The sequence below is a fragment of the Cygnus olor genome, chromosome 7, assembly GCF_009769625.2.
Source record: "Cygnus olor isolate bCygOlo1 chromosome 7, bCygOlo1.pri.v2, whole genome shotgun sequence".
Lineage (NCBI taxonomy): Eukaryota > Metazoa > Chordata > Aves > Anseriformes > Anatidae > Cygnus > Cygnus olor.
In genome coordinates, this window is record NC_049175.1 from 15,247,781 (window position 1) to 15,265,748 (window position 17,968).

The following is a 17,968-nucleotide window of genomic DNA, read 5'->3' on the forward strand; positions in this document are numbered from 1 at the left end:
ACAGACATCTGCAAATTCAGCTTCTTAAATCCTGCGTGGGATGGTGGATGGTAAAGCTCTGTTACTGCCTAATGCATTTCAGTGGAAGTCATGTACTTGTTTAAAGTGTAATTAAATCAAATAAGGACCTGGCTGTTATGTCCAAAGCAGTGAGATTTCTCATCCCCTGCACTTGTAGAGGGACCTGAATGTGGCACGTGCTCCGGAGCGACTTGGCTGTTGCTGGGCTGCGTCTGCTGCATCGCTGTCCCCGAGAAGCTCAGGGTTGTGCCCAACTAACAAAAGGCAGGGGTTTTGGGCACCGGTGGACATGGCTGGTGGTGGTCCAGTTTGAGCTTGAAGGCTCATCAGAGTGCAGCCTGTCTCTATAGTTAAGATACAGGTGGCGGGCTGACCTTGTCCCTCTGCTAGATGCCCACCCAGCCGTGCTATCGCTCCCGCTCCTCGACAGTGCGGGTTGAGGACCTGAGGGCTGGATGTGGACATGGCAGCACACCCAGAGGAGCAGCCTGTGGCTCAGCTGTGCGAACAGGCAGCAGCAGAGCGCTGCTCGGTGCTCGCTCTGAGCTGGTGCTGAGCCGTGGGACGAGTTCATTCCCCATACAGCTGCCTGCTGAGGGCACACACAGGACCCAGGCTGTGCCTCTGGACGTGCCCCTGGGGACCGCTGCGGCGCAGTCAACCACAGAGGCATTCATGGTTCGTTATCAGAGCCCTCGAGCTTGCTGCATGTTCACCTGGTGTGGTTTTTTTCCCCCCTGAAAATTAGGAACACCTTCATTTGTCCTGAATGGTTTCTTTCTGAAGCTCTAGGGCTGCAGGATTTACCCACTCTGTCTAATGCCTTATGCAAAGTCACACCTGCAGCATAGCACTTGCTTTCCTGGGGGAGTGCCTTGGGAAGTGGAGCTATGGTAACATTCAGGGGAGAAGGCAGGTGAGAATACTGAGCAAGGATGCAAGAGGAAGTTCCCTTTAGGACAAACACTAAATCTTCCTCTCAACTTCTGGGGGATTTCTGGCTTCCTTTCTAAATTCAGAGCAGTTGAATATCAAGCGTGTCTATAGAATGGTTTCATGGGGTCTACAGTGGGTGTAAGCACTCCCAGAAGAGCTTTCAATTTGCTTTTTGTGTTATGTTTGGGTCAGTGGCTCGGAGCAGTCAGAGTTTTTGCCAGGTCACCGAGGTGGCTTTTGAAGCCTCCTGTGTTGCCGTGGCTCACCCTCCTGAGGCGAACTTGGGTTTGTCCGTGTGAACCACCGTACTGATGCGGCCTTTTAGAGTTGCGTACATCAGTCTTCTCCCAGCATTATCTTCAGCAGTGTTTTCACTTCCCCCTCTTCCAAAGAAAGGTAGCAAACTGTACAACAGCAGGGATGCTCCAGGGGTGGATGCTGTGCATAGCAGGAGGAGCTACCACCACAGAATGCCTCGCCCTCTTCTAGAGGACACAGTGTCACCAGAGGACTATGAGGCTTCTTTTTACGTGGTATGTGCTGCAGTATTTTATAGTTTTGTTTTTAAAATAACACTTGGGCTTCTTTTTAAAGACATTATTTAGCTTTTCTTCGGTTAATATTGCAGCCTGGCTTACTTTTGATGTGGAATGGAAAGTACGTCCTGAAGCTTTTAAAGGAGCAAAGGGAGATTATTAGGCTTACAGAACACACAGTGAATAAAACAGACTCTGTTGGTTGCCTTCTGGCTGTTGATTTATTGATTTTGACTTCCATTTTTTGTCTCATTTCAGGAGCTCTATTACTACTGTTTACATCGAGGTCCTCCCGCCCAACAACCAGAGCCCTCCCCGCTTTCCCCAGCTGATGTACAGCCTTGAAGTCAGTGAGGCCATGAGAATAGGAGCAGTTTTGTTAAACCTGCAGGTACGATGCTTCCCTGTAAGCCCTTACCACCTTCCTTCTGTTTGTATCCAGGCCACGCAGAATCCAGTCCTTGCATATGGCGGGCAGAACAGTTTCTAGGAAGTATGTTTATTTGTAATAAATAACCCCTTTACATGTAGCATGAAGGAAAATTATTTGGATTTCTGAAAGTTCTTTGTTTGTGTAGGATGTGTTAAAAGGTACTATGGGCTGCATATGGGACTGAGGTATATGAAAGGATTTCATGAATAGCTTAAAACTTAAAAAAGCCTATATTTTTCTTATGTTAAAATCTCTCTATATAAGTTTGCCAGCAAATCAGAGGAACTTAAGGACCTCTGCACTTCATTCCCATTGAATTTCAGAAAGATTTTTGGTACTCTGACTTCTTCAGCCTGGCATTTTTGAAGAACTCGCTCCCCTTAGTGCATGTAACAACTGCTGTTCTAGGCTAACAGAAAGCAGATTTCATTGCCTGGTTCTGCAGAGGTCCTTGAACTGAATGACCACCCAAAATAGCTCTGCAGGTAGAAACAGTGAAAACACACTAATACAGTGTTGTTTATAAATAATGCTGTTTATAAATAATGCTGGAGTAACATGCTTTGCAGACCCACGCTGTTTCTCCACGTGGCGCTGCATAGTTAATTATCAGCTTTCTCCTCACTTATTTGCTGTTCCCTAAGTTTTTGCTGCTTTGCGTTCTGTCAATTTGTCTTGAAAGCCAGCTGTGCAAAATAGGTAGATAAATTACAATTCTTTCAATGTGTTTTTGGGGATCAGGAAGTTAATATTCTGAAATAATTACAGCCTCAAGTCTAAAGCAATAAACTCAGTACAGCATGCTCTCCTGAGCATGGCTTTCTCTGTCTTTCCTGTAAACACTGCAGCATTATTCAGACTTCATATAAAGCTGCTCAAACGAAGACTGGAGATACGTGAGCTAACAGAAGCCATACAGAGCAGTAGCCTTTATCTGCTTTAAGGTAACGTAAGTCTGATGAACATTAGGTCAGCTCATATCAGCTGAGGAGTATGTCTCTGTGTGTTTTGCACATTTGCAATAAATACATGGAAAACAAATGATTGAAGCCAAAGGGTTTGAAATAAATAAACCTTGAGTCACTGATGCAGGTCAGCTTGCTGAAAAACTGATGGAAGATTAAGATTATTATGGATGGTTAAACTGATATCGTCACCTGCACTGAGGGACGATGGCTCATTTAGCTCAGTGCTGAAAATTAACTGCTGGCACATCTTTAATGCCTGCAGTGAGTTTGGAAGTGAAGATCCATGCTGCTCAGGAACCTTCCTCACTGGTGGGGAGGTGCTTGATTTTGAAAACACCGCAGAAAAATGGGAGTCGGGAACACGCTGATAAACAGAAATGCTTGTGTTTACGTGACAGGTACTAGAATATATGCCCATAGGCAGACGTTATTAGGCAGGTTTTAGTGTTTCAGGATTTTGTGTGATTTAAATGTGGTTAGAAAGCAAACTGCATTGTTGGAATAAATGTATCACTAAAATCGTAACGTTTTTACCTAGATAGTGTTTTCCTTTTCAAATGATCCTTTTTTAAGTATATAAGTAAGAGGGCCAAGCCCCGTATGCAAACTGGTCATGCCAGCTGCTCTGCCCCCTGCCAGGGTGCTGGGGAGCATTTCTGTGATAGAGCAGTGGCTGTTCGCTTGCTACATGCCCAAAATGCCCAGAAAAGACCAATTACGGTGTTTGGGAAAGAGTGAAATACAGCAGTTAAAGCAGTTTTATGAGCTTTTGAAAACACACAGAAAATGTTGTCCTCTAATTATCATGACTGCAGTATAGATTTATCTTAAATTACCGATGTGGTATGAATGACTTGAGTTCAGTTATACAATTTTTGTTTACATAAAGTATTCAATTGTTAGATGACTAATATGTGTGGCTTTCTCTCTTTGGGATGAGTGAAAGACTGTTTCTCTTGTAGAGCTGATGGTCCTGGATGGGAAATGTAGACGCGTTGGCTTTATAGAGCTAGTTCAGCTTCCCCATTCTGCATTAATATGCTTGTCTGTATTAAAGGACTTTTTTTGTGTGGAGTATATTTCTGTCTTTCTCCTTCTTAATTCCCTGTGTGAAACTGTCCAGGACATTTTAAACATTCATAAACTGAGTATTACGGTTATGGAATCTTGTGCTGTCTTTCCCAGGCAAAGTTATCTATCAGTCATCTTGTGTGTTTGTGGAATTTGAACAGTAGTTTAAGCTAGTGCCTCAAAATACGGAATATTACCAGCTCCCACACATTTACATATAATGTCAGATAAATTTTACTTTCATGAGTAGTCTTATTGATATACTGAGTGTCTTGGACTTAAGGTATGTTTTGTTTGGTGTGCTAGGGTCAACAAATTTTGTTTTTATTACTATCTTTTAGCACTATTTTCTTAGTGTTTGCATACAGCATGAGGATTACAAAGCAGGGAGATATCAAGTAAGTTACATAAATATTCCTGAGCTAGCAGATCCAAAGAGCTACAGACATCAGTGTCAATAACAATGTGAACGCTGATGTTTTAGATTTGCATATAAGGCTTTAAAGTACGTGCTTAAAAGAAAAAAAAGATTTTCTCCTTTTCTGCTAAATGTTTTTAATGCTGATGAAGGAAGGTTAAATGTTTTTAATGCTGATGAAGGAAGGTTAAAATTATTTCTTATACTGTTATTTATTTTATAATGTACCCAGTTGGTTGTGATTGGTGCTTTGATTAACAGCAGTGAGATTAAATAATGCAATATTAACGCACTGTATTAATTTGTAAATAAACCTCAGAGTTTATTGCATGCCTGGGAGGCATTTATTGCTTTGTGCTTTGCCAGCCATTATTAATTAAAATATGCAAAACTAATTTTGTTCCGGGAGCCCACAAACCAAAAATAGGACCATTATTGTGGCCTAGGGATGGTGCAAGGAAGTGACGTGAAATCTTTGTGTGCTGTGTATGAAGTCACTGTATGCAATTGATCTGGAAAACAGTAGGTATAGGTTGCTTTTTTTCTGATTTGCGGGTTTTTTAATCTTTTTGTTATGTACATAACAACTTGCTGTAATTTGCTTTATAGAGAACAGAAGTTTTTTAAAAACAATGATAAACTTTTCCCCACGATTTTTTAAAATACAGTAATTGAAAAGTACATTTCCTCTGGACATACAGAGGAAAAGTAGAAGGTCTAGAACCAGTCTTCTGTTTATGGCTTTCTGAGCAACTCCAGCCTTCCTAGGAATGAGCGTAGACCATGAACAACCCTCTGAGAGACCCTTACGTGTGAAGTGCGGGCAGGATCCCCTGAAAGTAAGATCAGGAGCATACAGCTTTAGGAATGTACAGAAAGGATCGCTAAAGACAGAAGCAGCAGCATGGTTTCAGTGATTCAGGTTCTGCTGTTGTCCTCAGAGGTGCTACCTCGTTGGGTTTTTTGCATCTGCTATTTGTGCAGTTTCATACTCTTGACTAACAGTTTTTCCCTTGTCTTTCCTGAGTAAAATCCTGTCCTTCATCTCTTCTGTGTAAGGTCACCTGAATTCTGCTCACACCCTCTAACGTGCTGGCACCTCCCTGTCACTCGGTGTCATCCGTGGATTTTATAAACTAGTTCTCTGTTCTGTCACTGATGTTGTTAATGGAAAGATTGATCGGTATTGAACAAGTGTGCATGCCTTTACAGAGCTCCATACATACTAAATGCTACCCGGTGCCATCTGACCTTAGTTTTATGATCAGGTTAATTCTAGCTTAATCCCATCTTCCATGTAGAAACCATGTTTACTGAACTTGTGGTGAAAACATCGCATAAAGCAGTGTGAAATGCCTCAGTATGGCTCAGATGCATTATTACATCCACAGCTTTTACCCTATTTACAAAACCTGTTGTCTGGCTGTAGAAGAAAGTTAGATTGCTTTGACATATTTTGTTCTTGAGAATTAGCTTTGCTGTTATCCATCTCCATATTGTCATCTCCGGTACCTGCAAATAATTTGATTACTTGTGGTTTATGGGAATTGAGTTTACCTGTCTAGCATGTGATTTCCTGGCTCTTTCCTCTGTGAAAGATGTACTTCGTGTTTGTCCTTCAGCATGTGTGTCCTCTGCGAGGTTTAAAAAAAAACAAAAAAAAAAAAAAAAAAAAAAAAAGCTGTAATGGCTTTGAGATTACTTCAGCCCATGTTTTTATACACTAGGATGAATTTCATCACCCTGTAATTTCAGCAGATGATTTAAAGAAGGCTTTATTCATCTACATACTCTCTGCCTTGTTCTTCCCCTATTTAATTTGAGGTTTTACCCCTTTGTTGCCACAGTTTTGTTACCTGCTTGATTGCAGCTGAAATGCAGAGTGTTAGTGCTTTGACCTGCTTTTATTCTGTGCAGGGTTCCCTGCTCCTCAGATTTCCTATAAATAAATGGTTCTTACTATCCTTGCATTCTTTTCTTTTCCTGTTACAGTTTTTCATCAACTGTTTCTGACACTGTCCCCATATAGTTGTTTGTGTTTTCTTTACAACTTCATCTAATTTAGCCAGTGGTTTCCGTATGCTTCTATTGGTTGACACAAGTTGGTATTTTACTAGATTCACTGTCCTGCCTGTGCACTGGCAGTTCATGCTTCTTTGTTCATGTTGGGGTGGGAGGTTGGGTCGGGACTGATTTTAATTTTCAGATGGTTAGCCCAAAGCTAGAGAGTCCTTGCCTGTGGTCTACAACAAATGCCTACAGAAACATTAGATAAGAGGAGGATGGGTGTTGAGAGATGGAAAACACAAAAATGCTTCCTCTCCTTACCTTCTTTTTCATTTTGACTTGTCTCCTATCTGCCCTTCTTTTGAACTTGTTGACCTCTTGCAGTTCTCATAGCAGTACTTTTATGTATTGTTTTTTTCTGCAATAACATGCTTAATCACTTTGGATTTTGACTGCTGAATGTTTGTAACTGTGAGACAGTTCAGTAACAGTGTTTTCTCTGACAATCACCTGATAGTCTTTTGGGGAAAAAGGTGTACGTAAACATGACAAAAATTATAACCATTACATGGCATATTTATGGCCATTTTTTGGAATAGATTAGCTGAAACTTATCTTCAGAAGTAGTTTACTCAACTCCTGCAAAGCTATTTTGCCATCTAGTAGATGGAATATAACAGCTTTGATGCTGTTAATAGCTCTTTTCTAAATTCTCATCCTAATTTCCATCCGCCCAAAAGCAAATTATGGTGGAGGGTGAATACTGATAGGACTACCCTGCTTAGTGGAGCATCAGTGAAAAGGCTTGGGATTGGATTCTGGTAAGTTAACAGAAAGAAGAAACTGGATAAAAAATGAGAACAAAGAAAATGACAAGATCAGTCTCATCAGCCTGTTTTGTCACAAAAATAAAAAGTAACTGAATAAGCCTCATTTTATAATGCATTGCTGTGGTTCATGTGTAGTAGTGATATGAAAGTCTGTATTAGGATACTGTCATTTCTCTGTAGGATAAGAATTTGATGTGCTATAGATTTATCTTAAGTAGCTCATCTGTAATTATCCATGTTGCCTTAGAAATAGAGAGATTAGCTTCTTTCCTGTAGATAACTTTAATGGAAGCTCACGGGTTAATTTTGCAGGTTAGAGATTGAAAGGAAGAATAAAAACTTTCTAACTTCTTTTTATCCTCTTTTTTTTTTTTTTTCTTAAAGGCTTTTGATAGAGAGGGTGACCCTATAAGATACCTCATTCAGAATGGAGATCCTCAACAAGTTTTTAATCTCTCTCAAAGGTAAGTAGAAAACCCTTAGAAAATATAACTTGTAACTTTTCAATCACATGAGTATGTGGGCTGAGAGCAAAAGAAAAGACTTGTAATCAGACGTATTCGGCCTTTTCCTTAGATTAGCTCTCTGATATTAATGAGAGCTCTGTGAATGCTACTGCACTCTATAATTTTTCACAGGGGACTATTTATTATTTTAAATACTTTAGTAGGTAAGCCCACAGAGGTGGAAATATTCTATTTAAAAGAGTGACCAGGGATTAATTAAAAAACCTTTCTACTTGGCAGCTTTTGACTAATGATGGGACAATTTTTGCTTTTGATTCCTGCCTTCAAGCATTTTAGTCTGTAGCGGAAAGTCTTTTGATCATTGTTTTAAAACCACTTTTCCTTAAATTGAATACCAACTTAGAGTTAGGAAGAGAGGGTATGTTAGTGAACTAAAAGCACCATGTAGGTCTGTCTGTGTCCTACCTCCTCCTTTATTTACCTGAGCAGCTGCTATTTACACTCCAGAGTATCTTTTTTATTTGCAGGAAGAAGGGAGGCTGGTGATGTCCCGTGGTAGATGATGGGACAAAACTAACCCGGGACTTGCTGCTTATGGTATAATTGCAAAAACTGTCCTAATTTGGTGTGAGGGAGAGATTGTTCAGGTTCGTATATTCTGAATAAGCTCTAAGTTACTCACTGCTGCATCTCCCATATGTGGAGAATCAAATCACTTGTGAAACAATGTGAAAAAAGCCTTGAAGACACCAAGAGATGCTGATGCCGTTAGCCACGGATATTGATAGGCCCTATAATAATAAAGACTTGTCAGACAAGAAAATGAACATCTTTGAGAGAAGGCTGTTTCACCAAGGTGGTAAGAGCAGGAAATGATGTTGCGCTGCTGGTTTTATTTATTGCTTAGGGCTGGAGTTTTCAGTGCAGGCCGGGGAAGGTGTACCTTGTCATCTGCACAGGGGGAGTGCTCCGGCACGGCGTGGCTCCGTAGCACTAGCTGTGTTTCTGCAGTAGCAATGCCCTGGTCATCCTCTGCTTAACACAGAGAAACTTGATTGGTCATACGCTGTGGACCTTCAGAAGTTGATTGAAGAGGAGTGCACCTGGCTGCATGAGAGATGCTCCAAGAGGTGGTTGCTCAGTGAGGAGCTGTTTTGTATAGTTTGTGCTTACCACAGCGCTGTTGCTTTGCACCATCAAAAATGCTGATAGTTCTCTGTAGCAGTGTGACCTAAAACACAAGTTCTGGCTATCTTGGGTGGCCTGCCAAGCCCGTTGCTTTGAGGGTATCTAGATATCGGGCTCTAGGCAGCTCCTGTGTTGTCTAGCTTGGGGTTGTAAGCAGTGGGGATAGCCAGAAGCCAAGATGGTGAAGGTGGCATGTGAATTCACAGCTGTGAATTCAGTCTGAGAGCAGCAATAAGACACCGATGCACTCTCTGAAGGCTGCAGACACAGCACATTTCTGTGTGTCCATGGACAGTGTTGCATATGTCAGGCCCTGAGGCCTGACCCCCTCAAGCCTCCAGCCTCATACACCCCCCATACGTGTCTGAGCATCAGAGCACATTAAGGGTTTCGGCACAAACTCAGTCATCGGTTTGTTCATCTTTTAATCTGTTGCTTCTTGATTAAAAAAAGAGAGAGCTCTTTGAAGTGTTTTCTCCTTTCTGTTATCCTTGCATGTCTTTTCCTGCAAATGTTTGTTCAAAGCTTTCTTCAGCCATTCACATGTTTTTTTCTAGACGCTGAAATATCTGGATGGGATATTAAAGTAGGATTACCATTAAACAAAGCATAGTTACTGTGATTCCTGCAGGAATTCATTTTACATAAATGTGATGCATTTTTAGATACTTCAAGGCCAAAGCGGAGACCATGAACATAGCTATCTCCTCTTCTTTTTTTCTCATCTGGATTATTTTTTTGCGTCATTAACATTTCAGTTAATTGCTGTATAGTTCCCTAACTGGCAGCATGGCTAGTGAATATTGACAGGTTTGCATCTATTTACTAGATCTCTTTTATCTAGAACTCAGTTGGAGGAATGTGAGATGGCTTAGTTCTTTTTTTTCTTTGGTAGTGCAACGTTAGTACAATCTGTTGTAATTCGGTGCCTTATGTTCCGTACAGAGGAAATGGTAATATAAAGCTGGGATATTAATGAATGCAAGTCATCCAAATCTTTGATACCACACGGGAGTTGTATGAATATATAAATTGACCTTAGTTACAGGTGTGTTAGTAAGCAGTATTTGCTGTCAATATTTTATCTTGGTTCACCTTTGATTTTCTGTAAATTATTATTTTACCATATTAGTGATTCATGTTTATTCACTGTTACTTTCCTAAAAATTTCTTCTGTTCATATTTTATGACAGTGTTTTTGATGAAATGCTGAAATGTGATAGATTGTTTATGATAGCTAATGGGTTTGCGTAACACTTGGAAATAAGAGGATTGTTAAAACACAGAGATAGGTGTAGCGTTAATAATACATTCAATGTCTATGGCCCACAAAGGAAGTTAACAATTCCCTTAGTAGCGTCACTACTACTACAACTCTGGCTCTTTTATAAATGATGAAAAGTTTAGGTTAAAACTTAATGGTATTTAGTGATATAACAATAATTAATTAAGCCCAGCTGAAATTACCCTAGCAGGAAAACACTACATTAGCTATGGAAACAGATGAGATATGTGGTGTTACTAATTTGTCACAGAGAAATTAAAGGATAGATTGCTGGAAATCCCATCAGTTTGTTACCACTCATTACCTATGTGTAGAGGAGCACTCTGTGAATGCAAAGCCAAGAATTACTGTTACTCTAATTAAGGTCTTCATAGTCTAATCAAGCAATTACCTAGTAGCCCAATTATTATTGATGCTAAGGCAAGCAAGCTAAGATTGCATATAATACTATGTATAATATGTACATATATAAATATGAAATATATTAAATGTAATTTTAAACCATATATAGCAGATATATAATACACATGTATATGTACATTATATGAGTTTGATGATTATAGCTACATACATACATATATTCCTATAATTATATATAAAAACATACATAAATGCATATGCAGACTTTTTCTAGAATCCGTCCGTTTCTCTGGTGTTACGTGTACCCTGCCACTGCCCCTCTGGGTCCTCAGGGCAATAGTTTCCTTCTGGAGCAAGGCCTGTGCTGAGTGTTCAGCATCTGAAGGCCTGCCCTGGGAGGGAAGAAGATGGATGATCCCGGTGGTTTTTTCCTCCTTTCTCTAGGACTCGTTTTGGGGTAATTTTATGTTTGTTAACATGCTCTATACTGCACTTCTTTTTTTCCTCCCTCTGTTAGGAAGTCTGGCTTACATCTGAACTTAGCATATGAGGCGTGTTTTACGTATTTGGATATTTGTTTATTGTTCTCTTTGTCCTTTTTTTTTTTTTCTTCCAATTGTGACCCTTCACTGATTTTGTGCAACTCCTGAGGTTGTTCATCAGTAGTTGGCCACAGGTGAGCTGTTTGTAGCCCAGGGCTGCTCATGTTGTCCAGCGCCTGTGCTTGTACTGCTCCAGAGGCCGTGCCTGTACCACTCCCTAGGTAGTTCCATCTCCACAAAATAGGCGTTTCACCACACAGCTGTAAAAAATGAAGCAAAAGCTAATGACATCGGTAGCAGTTCCCTTTTTGTAAGTTAATTGCGTTTAAAGCGAAAACCAACCTCAGGCAGGCCAAGGCAAGGGCATGCAAAGAAGCATGGCAGGTCCTGAGGCCTCTGCTGCTGCTGCTTGGCACAATGTGCTTGGCTTGGGACAGGCAGTGGCAGCTTCATATGTACTAGGTTACAAGATTACACACAATATTCATGTTTCCAGTTGGCTTCCGCCAACCTTCAGAACGTAATTTAGGTACAATTAAGTTGGATATTTTTTTTTTTTGAGGAAGCTACATAACAATTGTATAGCAATGAGTGGGATCCAGTGTAGCATCCCCTGAATTTTCTTTTGTTTGATTCCTGGGCTTGGATAGTGTTTTACCTGCCAACCTGTTAACCCTGGGGAATGGTTCTGCTCCCACTGACTGTTTCCCCTGTTCCTGCAGTACTTATTTGAAGAAAAAAAAAAAAATGCTTGCAATAACAGCTTGTCTGTAAGTGCTGGTATCTGTCTTTGCTGAAAACAATGTTGGAAAAAGTTGGTGTGGAACCAGTTGAAGTCTTCTCTGAGAGTAAGAAGTCACAGCAGAAACTTTGCAGAAATTTATGGTCTAAAATGGAAAAAAACCAACATAGGTTATCTTAATCTTTTTCATTCATAGGTTATAGGTTACCTTCATCTTTTCTGTTTGGGTTGGGTTTGGCTTTATTTTGTTGGTTAATAAAACTTTTTTTTGAGTAAGTATCTGCTTTGATTGTTAGGTTTATGAACATTAACCAAACTCAACCAGTAAAAATGCACTTAAGGCCAACAAATGCTTGCGTCTGGTACACACATTAATAATGAGGGAAAGTCACTGCATACCAACATCTCAGCCCCTGTGGTTTGGCACAGCAAAACCACGTTACACTGTTCTGCAAATGTGTCGTGCTGCCATGACACGTTTGCTGGAGTTCCATGGGAGAAGCTACTTATCCCTGCAACACAAGGGACAAATACCATCCTGGATCCCTGGTGTTGGTACATATTTGTCAAACAGACTGTGAATTGGGTAGCAACAGAGATGTCAGTTCACCCAATTGGCAACGTTCTGGTGAGGCCCAAAACTAGGCATGACAAGCATTGAGCTCTGGTCACAGAAGGATCAGTTGTGCCAGTTAAGTTGAGCTGAGGTTAGCTTGCAGGCCTATCTACTCAGGCAATACGGTTCTAATGTTCCCTAGCATCATTATGTGTCCACAACACAACAATCTTGTTCATGTCTTGCTACAGCACACCTCCAGGTGGCTTTCAGACTTCTGCATGAGGAAATCAGAGAATCCTAGAGATGAAATCCAAGTTGTTTTATTTGTCTGAATTTGCAGGAATTTGCAACACTAACAAAACAGTACTTTAATTCATTCTGTTTATTTTATTCTTTGTGCACATGGCTTCCAAATAGCTTTTCATTCACTTTCTCTTCTTATAGAACATCAATTGTCACAATATCATGGTTATTTGTTGGTTACATTTGTTACATGTTGGTTCTCTACAACATTAATGTCTATGTTAATTTTTTATTATTAGTATTATGGAACATAGTGTATCTGTGCTTGTACTGAAGGCCACTAGCTCATTATAGCACTTTTACTGCAGTAATGCAAACGTGCAAGTAAGGAGTATTTCCCTGTAAAACTCTAAGGAGGTTCGTACTGAAGACCATCCACGTCGTATTCCCAAAGTTTAGTGCTGTAATCCTACCGGGGCCATCAGGACTCCTCTGTGATAATAGACTGCTTGTGATTCTCTCTCTCTCATTTATTATAGCACAGGCAGCTTTCTAACCAATGAGAGTCCGTGTAGGACTGTCTTTTTGTATAATCCTGTATAGCACTGAGTTGTTATTTTAATCCTGAATTATACGTGTACTGAAGTGGAAAGTATTAGAAACTGGCTTATCATTTTTATTAGTTCGTACCTATAGAAAACATGCTTTCAGTAATAACAAAGCCTAAAAGCTTAGTAACTTGCTCAAAAGGGAAATATTCGTGTAATGCAAAGTAGTGGAACAAAAAATGCTACATGGAATTTTAAACCTGATGTGATAACATTTCGTGTTTTGTTTTAATCACTAGTTCTGGACTGCTAGCCTTAGGAAAGCCGTTGACAGAGAAAGCACTGATGCTATATCTGATTGTTACAGCCTCGGATGGCAGACCAGATGGGGTGAGTTTCCTCTGAAGTTTAAGAAAATGGGCTGTTACGACATGTAGCTGGGTACTTTGAAATGGTCCAATGTATATCTTTTTATGGATCTTGAGCAAATATATATCTAATCTGCAACAATTTTCCTTTATCTAGAGGGTTGTGTAGCAAACTGCTGTGTATGTTAGTCCGTTGGTCCTGAAGAAAATGATTTGGCTGCTACTTCTGCATTTTGTTAATCTGTAACAAGAACCACTGCAGTCAAAGTTTAGTGCTATTCAGATATGTACATCCCCTTACTGTGTTCTTCTACTTGCTATTAAATATCCAGTCTTCCTTCCTACCCTTTCTGAAGATGAGTTATGTGGGCAGCTATCCGGTAGATTTGTACTTTATCTGCATGACCGGTTTTTTCAGAATTTACAAATGAAAGCACTGCCCAGCTGTGGTGGTTTTTACTCGGGTGGGCGGCTGAGCTCCACCACAACCGCTCTCTCACTCCCCCTCACTCAAAGAGGAACGGGGAGAAAATACGATGAAAAGGGCTCAAGAGTTGGAGGATACGGTAGGGGGACAGCCTGCTTCACCATGGTCCTCCCACAGGCCGCAGGGGACTTCTGTTCCAGCGCCTGGAGCACCTCTCCCCCTCCTTCTTCTCCGACCTTGGCGCCTGCAAGGGCTGTTCCTCCACATCCTCTCACTCTCCCAGCTGCTGTGTGGCACAGCGGTTTTTTTCCCTGTCTTAAATATGCTCTCACAGAGGCGCAAAACAACACTTATTGTCTCAGCTCTGGTCAGCAGTGGGGGCCCTTACCAAACATGGGGCAGCTTCTAGATTCTTCTCCAGAACCACCCCTATGGCCCCCTGCTACCAAAACCTGCATGAAAACCCACTACACCAGCTTCAGATTTTTTAAGCTTTCTGGAAAATCTGGGAAAAATGGCTGTGTTAATTCTCTTTAAAAACAACACAAAATCCACAGAACTTCTTTATTTTGAAGTTCACCTACTGTCTCTCTATTTTTGGCACTGATCATGCACTTAGTGACCTGCCACAGTCAAATGATACACAGTTGCTCACAGTTACTAGCACAATAAATTGTGATTTCAGTTCCATATTAAAATCAAACAAACAAGCCAGAGGCAATGGAAATCGCATTTTCTAAAAAGCCTGCAGCAGTCCCAACAGAGGGAATGTACTGTAGTTAGGGTGTGCAAGATAAATGGGAGTGCACCCATTCATGCTCTGGACTCCCATGCCACGGCATAATAGCATAAATGGAGGAGAAGTTTCTAATTATCTGACCTTAAATTACTCTTTGTAAGGACAGATGTAAAATAAGATATCCACATTACTGGGCTACTTCAGAAGCCAGTTTCAGCTTTAAGAACGGCAGTTTTAAGGACATATCAGGAAAGCTTTGTGTTTTGGACCCTTACTCAACCCAGTCTTTGCTGCTGCAGAAGGAAAATATTGTGCATGATGTCTGTGTATGCTTTTTCTCCCCATTTTAGCTTCTTCAGCAAGAAGGCACTTGCCTTCTTGCTCAATATTTATTCAGATTTTTTTCCTCTAAGTATTTGTAAAGTTTTAGATCCTTTACAACATTCCGTGGCACTGTGGATTACTGTAACAGAACCTGCCCTTTTTCCATTAAAATCTGGCTACAGCTCTCTTCAGTAATTTAGTCTTAATATTTGTATTTTTATTACTTCTGACTATTCTCCATTATTCATAGCTGTGAGATCACTTGCTTTCAACTCAGACTTCCAGTTGTGAAATCTGAGTATTTAAATAAAAGATTTGCTTTTTGGTTTTTCACTGTGCTACACTGCTGAACATACTATCTAGGGCATAGAAAGGCTACTGAAAAATATTTTCCTTCTCCTTTCATCTAGAGATTAATTACCTCTGTCTTGGAACTTAACTGGACATCTGACCTGTCTTAACACTCAGAAAAGAAAAGTTGGTATTTTTAACAGAACTGCAGTTAATCATGGCTTGCTGCTTAACATAAATAGGTGTATGTAGGCGAGATACGGCTTTTGAGGCTCACCATGTAAAACCACCAGAAATATATAAAAAAAAGATTAGGCTCATAAAAAAGATGGAGAGCAACTTTTTGCTTAGGCAGATAATGACAGGACAAGGTGAAGGGTCTAAGCTGATAGAGGGAGATTTAGATTAGAGGTCAGGAGGAAATTCTTCACTCAGGGAGATGAGGCACTGAACAGGCTGCCCAGAGAAGCTGTGGAGGCCCCATCCCTGGAAGTGTTCAGGACCAGGCTGAATGAGGCCCTGGGAAACCTGATCTAGTGGGTGGTATCCCTGCCCATGGCTGGGGGCTGGAACCAGATGGTCTTTGAGGTCCCTTCCAACCCCAACTGGTTACAAGATTCTGTAAAATGAACTGGAAGGCTTTATTACTGTTCTCTCTGAACTGTGCTGATGCGGGGTTGGCTATGTGTTGCAGCAAAGTCATTGCTACTTAAGCCTGGTGAGACTGAAGTGAGTAGTGGCCATGGCGTTCAAGGAATGAACTCTCCTTTTATTATTCATGCATCGTCTAGTCCAGTGAAGGCAGGGCTAGAGCTCCTATGGGTGTGGGAATACGAACAGTAGCATTCTGAAAAGCAGTTGTAACAATATGGAAATTTCAATATTTTTTTAGTGCTTTTTTTCTATTTTAGAGAAAATACCAAGAGAAGTCCCCCAAGGAAATCAATAATTAGAACCCAGAGAAATGTATTAATGGTTTATCAGCACAGGATAAAGCTCATCATTTCTCAGTAAGCGGTAGAAGTTCTGAACTAGTACAACAGGTCCACCTGACAAGCAGAAGGATGAGCAAAACACAGCAGCTCACTTGGCTCTTTGGTACTGAATATTCTTGATGGATAGTTATGTTGTTGTTACAATAATAACACTGAAAAAGATCTCTCTATCCGATTTCCTTCCTCATGTTTTTTTAACTAGTTCATATCTGCACATGTCTGTTAATGTGTTCTCACAGTGTAACGTGGTCACACTGTCTAGCTTGTGTGTGTTTCCTTTTCTGCTGCTTGGTTTGGGATCTTCAAGACTTTCTCTCACCTAGCTGTACCCATTTCCTTTGTTATGATACTCTTTCTGCTGGTGGTGATGCACATCTGTTCTAAAAATTGTCATGCAGCATGGCTCACGTGGCAAGCTGACGTAAATTCTCCTGCATACAAATATTCTGGTGACAGTACACAAAACAGAAGGGTAAGGATTTGGCTGGGTTTGCTTTTGCCAGGTCATTATCACAAATGAGGCAGTAAAAATCCCTCACCTTGTTTAACAAATAGATGAAACAGGACAACTCAGCCAATTAAATCTGAATGTTTTTCTATGCAAGACAATAGCGTTTTGACTAAATTGCAAGGTTTCCTTGCATCTTTGCACAGTTTTTTGATTTCCAGCTCTTTTGGATGTACTCTACTGCTAGAAAGGTTCCTCCTGGGTCAGGATTCATTTAAATTTGCTAGCTGGTATCATGGCAAACTGTTCTTGCTAAGGCCATGGATTTCAATGTCAGTGAAATGTCATGGAGACCTTTTCTTTTTAACTAGTTTATATCAGAAACCATGGTTTCTCCTTGGAGATGGATCTTTTTTTTTTTTCCTGCTTCTGGTGTCTCTGATAGTTTGGAGGGCAGCACGTGGGGGCAGCAGGACACTTCCCACCGAGGATCACAAACTGTCCTTGGGGTACAGCAGCCCCAGCACCACTCGCTCGAGGACCAACAATTTCTCCAGGTGCCTTTCCATGTCACAGCATGCAGCCATTCCTGTCACCACAGTGTACCAACCTCTGGCTTTCTGGCTTTTTAACCCCGCGGATTATTGGATTCCTGATCTTGCAGGGCTCAAACTCTTCCCCCTGCAGCTTCAACCAAGCCAGGCCAGCTCTGTGTGCCCTGCCAGCTTATGTCTGCAGTGTAAAACCGCATGTGGTATTGAACTAGTATGCAGTATGGTATCAGCCCTCCTTTTTCTACCCCATGTTCTCTGTGCCAAGCGAGCTCTTCCCATCATCATTGTGAAGTCTGTTAAATGCAGTTATTCACATGAAAATTCTGTGCTCCACACACCTTAACATTTTGTGATTTTTTTCTCCCCTCACTTCTTTTCTGTCTCATTAATAAAGGGTCTAAGAGACTTATAACTATGTTATTATGACACTGAGTAGTGAGGTTTCTGTATTCTGAGCCTCAAGGTTTATTTAGCTGCTTAATGTTGTGTTCTGACAATCATGTTAACACCTTTGGACTTTGGGGACTGCTTATTCCATCAGAATTAATGCAGGCCTACTTATGCCTTCACAAAGCAATATGACTTTCCATTTAGCAGTGCGTGGCCTGGCTGACACCATTGCATCACTTTTGCATGCCTTATAATGCTCTCGAGTGTTTAAAATGCTC

General features: G+C 40.8%; 1 protein-coding gene across 12 annotated transcripts in view; it reads left to right on the forward strand.

Annotated features, from left to right (window-relative positions):
• PCDH15 (protocadherin related 15) overlaps positions 1-17,968 on the forward strand; it is a 738,374-nt gene that overhangs the window by 567,403 nt on the left and 153,003 nt on the right. For all 12 annotated transcript variants that reach the window (XM_040563492.1, XM_040563503.1, XM_040563491.1 and 9 more), the window contains 3 exons: positions 1,752-1,884; positions 7,605-7,684; positions 13,454-13,544. In XM_040563492.1, the coding sequence (XP_040419426.1) occupies positions 1,752-1,884; positions 7,605-7,684; positions 13,454-13,544 (304 nt within the window). The remainder of the gene's footprint in view (positions 1-1,751; positions 1,885-7,604; positions 7,685-13,453; positions 13,545-17,968) is intronic.